At 29.5% G+C, this 10,814-nt stretch overlaps 1 protein-coding gene across 2 annotated transcripts in view; it reads left to right on the plus strand.

The window, feature by feature from the left end:
• Positions 1-5,297: 5,297 nt before the first annotated feature.
• The window catches only part of LOC107450459 (protein Spindly), a 34,240-nt gene continuing 28,723 nt past the window's right edge, over positions 5,298-10,814 (plus strand). The window contains exons 1-3 of one of the 2 annotated variants that reach the window (XM_016066250.4): positions 5,298-5,481; positions 5,573-5,701; positions 7,640-7,822. In XM_016066250.4, the coding sequence (XP_015921736.2) occupies positions 5,470-5,481; positions 5,573-5,701; positions 7,640-7,822 (324 nt within the window). In that variant the 5' untranslated portion in view covers positions 5,298-5,469. The remainder of the gene's footprint in view (positions 5,482-5,572; positions 5,702-7,639; positions 7,823-10,814) is intronic. The other variant, XM_016066251.4, reaches the window with a different exon arrangement.

Consider the following 10,814-nt stretch of genomic DNA (forward strand, 5'->3'; position numbering starts at 1 on the left):
CCTGAAGTTCCGTTGCACCTGTGTATCTGATTTCGTCTCTATGAACCATGAGACGAATACGGCCATGAGACGCATTGAGCTTTCTGTTGTTGTGTCCACATCCTCACTTAAAAACTTTTCAGCCTATTGAAAAAAAAAACTTTATTAGTTGCAGTAATACATGCAAAAGACAGAATATAACTATCTTGTTTATGTTCGAAGTTATGAATTTTTGAAGTTGTAAAGATAATTTTGGAACACCCTGTATAATACAAAAATGAAAATACAAAACCTCACAGTAAACTGGTCAAACAGCAATTTCATGAAACTAACTCAATGTAAAAGAAACATTTGAAATAAAAGAAAACAACGCCCTCGATTAAAATGCGCAGTAGGAAGAAAAAAAGGATAGGGAAGGTAAAGATTGCGGGACAGATTAATATAATGCTCAACTGGAGCTGCTCAGTCAAGACTTTAATTTTGCCCTGTTAAAAGAAATAATAAACTAATATTCCTCAATCATTTTCCTAATCAAAAATTTAACATTATAATAATTATAAGGAAATTCATTATTTCTCAAATTGCTCAAAAAATTATTCGCAGCCTTCTGAAAACATTCAGCGTTATTGCAAATTTTCTTAACTCTAAACAATTGAGAAAAAACTAAATTTTTGAAAATTTTATTGCACAAATTAGTTTTAAAGTTACAGAAAAAGAAAACTTTACATTTAAAAGCCTTTCGTTTATCAAAAATACCAATTTTAATTATTTTATCAACAATATCAATTTTAAAATCTAAATATTCAACATTTAAGCAATTCCCATTAGTTTTTTTTCAAAACCAAATCTTTAGGATAAATACTAAAAATAAAATCATAATTATCACAATTAAACAAAATCATCTGATCAAAATCAAAAAATGTATCTAAAAGCATTAAAATCATTAAACTCAAAATATTTAGCTTCAAAAAAATTTTAAAAAATATTAACAAAATCACCAGAAAATTAATTTACCTTGTGGAATTCCAATAATTTGTTTGTAAAAATCCAGACCATTAAGAAGTACATTCTCAAAAAGATAAACCTACATAAATCGGATTTATGTAGGTTTAATTGGTTAGATTTAATCCAACCAATAAGAGTTATCAATTTTCTCATTAAATAAATATTTATCAAAAATGCCACTACAAATTTCAAAAATTCAATTTTATAAATATTCAAAATACAAATTCTAATTTTCTGCAAATTATATTCATATATAGTACGCATATCTATCAATCAGATTCGAAAAATTTGCTGCTATTGTACCTTGTTAGAAATTAAAATTACAAAGGAATTAGGGGAGTAGGCATACATACAATTTATATACCATGTGCTCATATTTTTGTGAACAGTGTAGATGCCATAAATTGATATTAACTATTTTTAGATTACTTAAAAAAAAATACGAAAAAAAAGGAGGCGCTGAAGAAAGTAGGCGTTACTTTTTTTCAAGTAGTTGGATAGAGTTGGCATGTGTTGAAGAGTCATTCTAGACTTGAGAAATAAGAGAATTAATTCGCTCGCAATGATACTGAGTTGTTGCTATTCTACCTTAGATAACAAAGCTTTCATCTAATAAACCAGCTGTTTCCAATTTTTTTTTCTTCTGTGGAACCCTAAACTTTCATCCATCTTTGAATGAACCTCGCTCTATAAAGTATATAAAATCAATTGCAAGCGTGTTAACCAATAAAAGTATTCCGAAAATAGATTTAAAACACTGAACACTAAGTGTTTATTTTATCTCTTACTTAAATAAGAGGAATGAATTTTTTTATAATTAATAATCTTGAATTTAGTTTTATATCCGGCAGTTAAATTCACAGTCCTAGAGCTGTTTCTGCATGGAGAAAAAAAATCCTGGTAAATTAGTGTACTGTATAGTTTAGCAACTTTCAGATTTAAAAAATAGATAAATAAATAAAACCTACTTCTGGTTAAAAACTAAAATATACGGTATTTAAACCATTCATTTGGTAATTTTTCTGTTCATATGGTAACAATTTACTGAAAATTCTGGCTTTCGAAATTATAGTTCTTATAACCACACATTTAGTAAAATATACATAACTGAAAAGCAAATTTAACCGAATAAATGTTTCTTATGCCATGCTCTCATGATATACATATTTACTAAATTTCAATGTACCAAACATGTTATAAAACAATATTTAGTGTTTAGTTTACAAAATTCATTACATAAGTGTTTTGGTAAAAATACAGTAATATTATGAAGAACGTAGGTACGGCATAAAATTCATATTTCAATATATTGCATTTAGTATAAGTTCAAGTACTAAAACTTAAAATTTTAGAAACAATTTTTTTTTTTATCTTGCTTTTTTTAATTGTATGAGCTTAAAAAATTATATTTGTTATAGCAATTACTATTAAATCGAAAATTTAATCGCATGAAAAAACTAGCTTATTTTATTTTTAAAATTAGAAATAATACTAACTATAGATATTTACCGTCTATCCTAAACAAAGAGCAATCAAACCCTTACGAAAGTCTTGAGTCTAACGTCATAGCATTGACGTGACAATTTTTTTTTCCTTTTCTTTTTTGCAATCATATTCTCCTGTTTCTGAAGAGGAAGTAAGGTGTTTTTATTTACTAAAAGAAAACACAAATATTTTTAATTCTAAATAGGAAAAACTTTTTTGAAAAAAATGAGCTAAAAAGCAGCAGAAATTTCAGAAAAAAAGTAGCAATAAAGAAAAAGAAAATGAAGGAAATGAAAATGAAAATATGACCACCGAAGCCGACGTCTTCAGGGGGTACCGGCCCGGTAGCCATAAAAACAAAACCATTTCTAATTGAGGGAGAAGCAAATGCTTAAATTGACTCCCTCAGTACCCCGATGGTTTTGTATAGAAGTCCAGGAAAAAAAACATGCAATATGTTTTATTTATTTAAACATGCAATATGTTAAACATGTTTTTATTTAAATTTCGAACAAAATTTTAAGTCTTTTTTTTTCTTTTCCCTTTTCGATGCAAAGAGAAAATATGCAGTCGATATTTTCCCTTTGCACACCATTACATATCAATGATTTTAAAGTTCATATTCAACGCCTTTAGCTCCTTCATGAAGAGGCATTTGAAATGTTGGCAAAATTAGTGACAATTCTGAAAGCTTTTGTTATTAAGTGCCTATTGCTCTGTGAAATAATTTTCAAAGAGAGTAGTAGTTGGCATGTGAAGTTAAGGAAAAAAACTGTTATTTTTTTTTTAAAAAAAATTAGGAATTCTAAGTCATTAAGAACTGAGATTTTAGTGGAATTTTTTTCTATCTAAAAAGTTCAAATACATATTCCTAAATTTAGAAATTTATCTCAGATTAATTTTCAGAAAGGCCTTTTTTTAAATAATGACTTTTGTTATAGTTGTTCCACTCGTCTATGCAACTTAGTAGATTTGTTGAAACATAAGATTAATGCTTCTCCCCAGACGTAAAAACCATTTTTACAGACACGATTTTCGCTTTTAGATGTCAGGAAATGACTGAAATTTTCATTGCCCGTTCAAGTCAAAGCATTAGTTAAAATTTGATTATTCCAGTTAGTTGTTCAAAAGTGATCAATCTGCCGAACGTCGATAAATTATCATAGATAAAATATTTGATCAATAGTATGATGATACCTGAGGTCGAACATAATACACCTCACGTTACTAAAATATTACCTTTCCAACTGTTAAAAAATACACCTGAGGTGGATTTATAATTACCTGAAGAGTGAAACGACACACCATAGGTTGATAAACATATACCTCTGCAAGCATAAAATTAGATACCTGAAGTCGAACATAAGACACTTCTCGTTAGTAAAAAATTACCCTTCCAACTGTCAAAAAATACACCTGAGGTAGATTTATAATAACCTGAAGTGTTAAATGAAACACCTTAGGTTGTTGAATAAATACTTCCACAAGTGCAAAAAAATATACTTCAGGTTGATAAGTAATAACCTAAGGTTAATATCTACCTCTCCACAGATGTAAAATTAAGCACCTCAAGTTGACTCATATTAACCTCTTCATATATACTTCTGGAGGTATATTTAAGATATATTTGAGGTTGATTTTGAAGTATTCATTTGCACCCTTTTCAACCTAACGACGTATTTAAATAACAACCTCCTTTATACCTTTAAAATATACCTCATTTATACCTCGATTTTTTTCATTCGGGTAATCTATCGTATGAACACAAAAAATCTATTTTTCGTAAATCCATGGCTTTCTAGTGCGGAATTTAGGTAAATTTCGCAATTACGATGGACAAATTTGGCCAATCAAAAGACTGTATTTTTACATATTGCAAAATGGGATATGTTTACCAAAATACAGGCTTCTGTTTGGCTTAATTTAGCCATCGTAATTGCAAAAATTTAGATGAATTCCGCCCTAATGTTAGCAAGGATATAAATTTTTTGCAGCTAGGTGACATAGTTAACTATTAGAAAACTGCGTTCGGCATGATGGACATAGAATTGTCAGAAAATCAATAAAATGGACGGAACGATATTTCGTCTGACCATTGGAGGGGGAAGGGACTTAATAGCTTTTTTACGATTTTAGACGAAGATTTCAATTTTCTTGCTATATATGTTGTTGTTGTAGTTCATTTACGTCGCACTAAAGCTGCACAATGGGCTATTGGTGACGGTTTGGGAAACATCCATATGGATGTTTCGGATGATCCGAAGATGCGCCATCACAATTTTGATCCTCTGCAGAGGGGATGGCACCCCTACTTCGGTAGCCCGACGAGCTGCATGCGAAGTTTAGCACTTTACAGTAGAACAGTTTAACGAGAACCAATACTGCACACCCTCGGTCCCTTGATCCAAGTGGTCACCCACCCGCACACTGACCGCATCCAGTGATGCTTAGCTTCGGTGATCTACTGGGAACCGTATCTTAACGCTCAGTCCACTGCGGTACTGCTATATATGAATAAAGAGGTAAAAATTTGAATACCTTTATAAAGTTCGGTTTTTCATTACTGAAGAAGTGAAGCAGAAGGGCGGTCCTAATTAGGATAAGTCGGACCCTGATCATCGATACAAATGGTAATTTCTACAAGTAACTCCTATAAGTATTGCGTTTAGCTTCATACAGATGCACGCACCACGGATCGCCATCAAGCAAAAAGGAGAACCAGATTAGTTTGTTTTTCGCGAAAAAATGCTTCTAACTAATCAGCAAATGGAGAAGCGTAAACTGTATAGAGTAAAAATGGCACTTAAGCCGTCCATTGACTTAAAGATCACCGTAACTTCAACTTTCATTTTCATTTCCAAACCAACCAAAACCCGGCGGGCTAAGTGAACAGGGAACGGCTAGTATTAGAAATCGTAATTTTTTTTAAAAGAGAAAATTATTATTTTAATAATTATTTAAAGGTGTTTAACATCATATGAAATTTATACACTTTTCAACATGACTGAAAAGGTGAGCTTGCCTTTGTCACATATTGCTTTTTGCTAGAATATTTATATTAAAATTTACTAACATTGTATATGATTTTTCTTTCAAAATAAAGGATAATGATGCTGAAACCATTTTATCGCTCAAGAAGAAACTTAAAGCAAGGGATAAAGAGTTGAATATGGCTGCTACATACGGGCAACAACTTCTCGATCTAAAAGCTGAAGCTCTGAGTCAAATAGAGGTTACAAAATTTTTACGCTTTTTCTATTTACAGATATCAGGGGTCTGTCCAGACATTTTGTGAAAGGTCCGTTTTTGTAAAATTGTGAAAAAATTACTCGTAATTTGTGAATCGAAGATAAACGTTAAGTCACATTCTTTCAACCAGGGTCCTGATCAGCCCCCTAGGCCCCTTTCAAATTTTTGGGACCCTTAGATTATTTTTTTTTCTCGTATATTTTTTATTTATTCAAATATAAAAGTATTTATATATCTTTTCATTTAAGAAAGCATATTTAAAATAAATAATAATAAATTAAATTTTACTTTATTTTGTTAAATTAGAATTATAAAATAATCATAACATATATATTTGAAATTAAATTGCCAAAACTTGGCAATTATTTTGCTCTAGATCACAATACAGAAATCTTTCCACAGCTATTTCTATTTATGCTCTGTCAATTAAGTAATGTTTTATTTTTGATTGAAAATAATTTTTATAAACATCACTTAATCCACTATAAAACCACTTTTCTCTTTGATCTTTATAAAACCACTTTTATAAACATCAGTTTTAAGAGGAAATATCACATTTTTATTGAGAAGATTTCCGTATCTGGGTCTGTAGTGGAATAAAATGACTAAATCTTGACAACTTCCAGGCAGCAGCTGGTGAGACACTTTTAAAAAATCATCACAGAAGGAGACCAACTTTAAGAGTATAATATTAAGCGACACTCCAGGCAAACCTCTATATGTTTTTTGTTTGTTTTTTTTTTAAATTTGAAAGTTATTCTGTTTCTTCCATTTGATGGTTATGGGGTCTGTTCAGGGCAAATTTACTGCCGTTTAGCTGTATTTTCAGAAGTTCAACTTTTGGAAAAACTGTAGTTTTGGCAAAATACTTTTAATAAAGCATGTTCTAAGATTCTCCTCCTCGTCCCTTAAAATTTTGTTTTAGCACCCCTTGAAAAAGGATAAATCCCGGGTTAATTAAGCATTTTGACTTGCAATGGAATCCTCCCTCGGATTGCTAGAACTCGCTTCCCACCCGGTTTGAGAGAAGAGCCCCTTTCCTCTCCATGCCAGGCTGAGAACATGCCAAGATCCCGAATTGAGGTGGGAGAAAAGGAGCGTAAACCGTTCTGTTAATTGAATTGGAAGAAAAGGCACTAGTACCATGCAAACCCTGTTCTTGTTTCAATTTATGAAAAAAAGAGTTTTTCTGGCAGCTGTCTGCTAAGAATAGGAAGCACATGTTTGGTCAGATAGTGTGGTAAGCCAAACCAGTTGCTTATAACATGTTATACCGAGCTTTTTTTTTTTGCGGAGTTTTTTAAAATTAAACAACAAGGTCCTTCATCTGTAAACTTTGCAGGAAGTTGTAATTCGGCCTATTTTCTTAAGCATTTTTCTAAATTTATTCTAACAGAGCTTTATTTTACAATAAAGCATTTTTTTTTCGGTTAAGCTTTTTTCTGTACGACCCCGCATAAAATATCCTCATAATGAAAATAACATTTATTGTTAAATGCATTTTATGAAATGCAAGTTGAAATCAACCATGGACAATGATTTTTATGCATTTTTAAATTTGGATACAATTTTAAACCCAAAATTTTACAATAGCATAATTGTTTTTGAATAGGGGGAAAAATATGTATAGAAATTTACCTGTCATAAATGATTTTTATTTGAGGTGACAATTTTTGAAAATATTTTTTTATTTTACCTTATTTTTTTGCTTATTTTTTAATTTTTACTAATTATGTCTACATTTTTGCAAAATAGGTATACAATAAAAAGCTGTAAAACCCCTGCGGTTGTGGTTAATACAATAACAATACAGAAATGTGTCCATATCCTTTTGTGCAATATATTTTAAAATGTTTTTTTTTTTTAAATATATTTTTAAAAAAATTTTAAATTGGTATTTAACTTATTTACTTTTATTAAGGTTTTAAAGCAAGAAAAATATTCACTGCAGCTGAAGCTGCAAACTGAAACGCAATCAGTTACAACACAAGCGTCGGAAATTGAAATGTATATGAAGGAAGTGGATTGTTTAAAGAAAGAAAATGCTTCCTTAGAGAAGGAATCATCCCTTCTAAAGCAAAGAAATGACAATAGTGTAAAAGAGGTAAACATTTGTTTTAAAATTTATTTTCTATTGTTATACAAATATTTAAATTTTCTAAACCTGACAAATATTTTAATGTTCCATAGTATATTTGAGCACTAGTTGAATTTTAGTAAAATACCAAAAGATCAAACTTTTCCAAACATTTGATTTCGAAAGAATTTTCATTAAAAAAAATGAACACTTTTTTTTCATTGTTATGAAGTGCCTTAAAACAATGTCCTCAAAACTATGACTTGCAGAATAATCAAAATCTCTGTAGAACTATTTATATTGCATACTAGCAGATTTATGTATGCAAAATGAAACCAAATATTATTTTTTTTTCTGACAGAGAGAACATTTATTTTCTTGTATTATTAAGAGATAATAAAATCATTTTTGAGTATCAAAATTACCTGTTACGATTAGATCAACCAACTGTTACGATTAGATCGTACAGTAAATACGATTTTTAGGTCTTATTTTTCAGTATTTTAGTGCCTTTTCACTCCTTGTATTGATTTTCTTTCAACCCACTGCGGGTCTGAAATCTAGAAGCAGTGCATGGGATTCTTCCGCAAATATAGTAGAATTCCGCCCATCTCAAGACCATTGGTTCACGAACTTCCGAGAATCAAAAACTTATAATTCGACTACATTTTGCAAAATCCAGTTAAGAGGTTTACATATCTATGATTTTTCTGCCAATTTTATTCTTTTGGTTTGGTGGATATTCGCCATTTTAAATATTTGGAACTGAGCTCTAATCTGCTAATATCACGATTCTTATTCATACTATTAAAAAATCATACATTACTATTTCTATTCCTGAAATTTAAAAATCCGATATTGCTATTTGTATTTACGCATTTTTAAAATCTAATATTGTGATTCGTATTGACACAGTTGTAATATCGAACATTGATTTTCATATTAATATTGTGATTTGTATTCACACGATTCGTATTCACGATAGTGCATCATGATTCATTTTCAAAATCTTATTTTGCAATTCGTTTCTTGAATGAAGTAAGTTTTTTCTTGAATTTGTTACAACAAAGTTGTGATATTCTTCATCAGTAAGTGATTTAATTAAAGATATTTAGTTAAAAAAATTATGTTTATTATGAAATGTGTGGTTTATAAATTGGTATTGATTTTTTGTGCATAAAATTTTCAGGATTTTTCAGTTTGAATCACAAGTACCCCTGATTGGCTTATCATGATGTTTCGTGTGCTTAATATTTTATTAAGTTGGCAGCTATGGTATTGGACCAGTTAGAGTTAAAAACCTCGTTTTAGAATATTGATTCAGGGCGTGTAGCATTTTTAAAAAGTTTTCCACAATTCATTCAATTACAATACATTTTAGCTTACCGTCAATCCGTAGCATATGAAAGCACCAATGATTTTACATTTTTGATGCAGATCCACACGTGCTTACTATGAGCTAGACATTTTAGCTTACCGCCAATCCTTAGCATATGAAAGCACCAACGATTTTACATTTTTGATGAAGTACTTGCAGATCCACATATGCTTACACTAAGCTGGACGTCGATTTTAGGTTTAATTTTCCGCCCTTTCAAATCAAATTTTTGTCCAATGATAAAAAAGTACTTTATTGTATCTGATTTCATAACTTAAAATATCATTATCGACTGCACTAATTAACCTAATTAAATTCACCCCCGTGAACCATTAAGATTTAGTCCTGGAACATGAATAATTGATCCTTAGATCAAAAGTTAATCAGGGTGGTCCTTTTTTTAGCACTCTCTACTATATTATTTATACAATTTTTAGTGCTCTTAAATTATTTTATTGAAAAACTGAATAATATTTAAAGACATGATTTTAAAAAAAGAGTGAAACGAAGGGTTTTTCACTTTTTTAACATTTAGGAAATTCAGTAAAATATATTGTGTTAATTCAGATTTGTCATTCCAATGAACTTTAATTCATCTCTTAATGATTTGATTTAAAAAGAATTTAAAATGAAAGTATATATAATCTAAGATTTATTAAATACTATTAATAAAGGGACCACATAATTATCTACTTCTGACAAAAATGTTTTGCTGCAATACCTATTGTATTTGCATTCCAAAATTATTGGAATAAATTTTTTAATTATTTTATTAAAGAAACACTAAACTATGTAACAAATTTTAATAAAAATTTTAACGGAACCAATCACTAATTAAGTATTATGAATGTTCTTTCAACTAATTAAGTATTATGAATGAACGTTTTCTCAGTATGATTAATAATATAACAATATTAATCTTGTTAATGTTTCGTTGAATATGTTTTTATAAGTAACTTTTACCTAAATCTAAAAAATAGCTTTTTTAAATTATTGTTTAACTAATTATAATTTTGAAATAAAATTATTCTTTTTTACATAATGGAATAAAGTAATTTTAAAAACAGAATGTGCAACTCAGTATTAAATATATTGGAAATTCTACATAAATCATTTTTATAGTGTATAACAAAGAATATCTAACATAACCAAGGAAAGTGCTCTCAGGAGCTTGTTATTTTATCATGGCCATTTAAAGTTTTTGATAATGTTTTTGCTTTATGTTTATTAATCTATATATATAATATTTGTTAAAATTTAGAGAAAGCATGGAAAATAATATAATAAAGATAAATGAAAAGAGAAGAAAACAAGTTATTAAAATATTTTTAAAAAATATTATTCAGCTCATGCCATTATATCTGCAAAAAGGAGTGCTATCTATCTATACACTCTAAAAACTGTACCTCTGATTTCAGAGGCACATTTGAATCATTTGTGCCTCTGAATTTTAAGGGCACAACGTACCTTTAAAAATGAAAGGCACAATGTACCTCTGATTTCAGAGGCAAAATCAGATGTACCTCTTAACTTGGAAGGTACATTGTACCTTAGATTTTGCTTTTATGTGCCGCTCATTGAAACAAGCATTTAGTGGTACCAAAACCTGTTATTTACCAGATTTGAACACATTTTTTTTTA

The sequence above is a fragment of the Parasteatoda tepidariorum genome, chromosome 10, assembly GCF_043381705.1.
Source record: "Parasteatoda tepidariorum isolate YZ-2023 chromosome 10, CAS_Ptep_4.0, whole genome shotgun sequence".
NCBI lineage: Eukaryota > Metazoa > Arthropoda > Arachnida > Araneae > Theridiidae > Parasteatoda > Parasteatoda tepidariorum.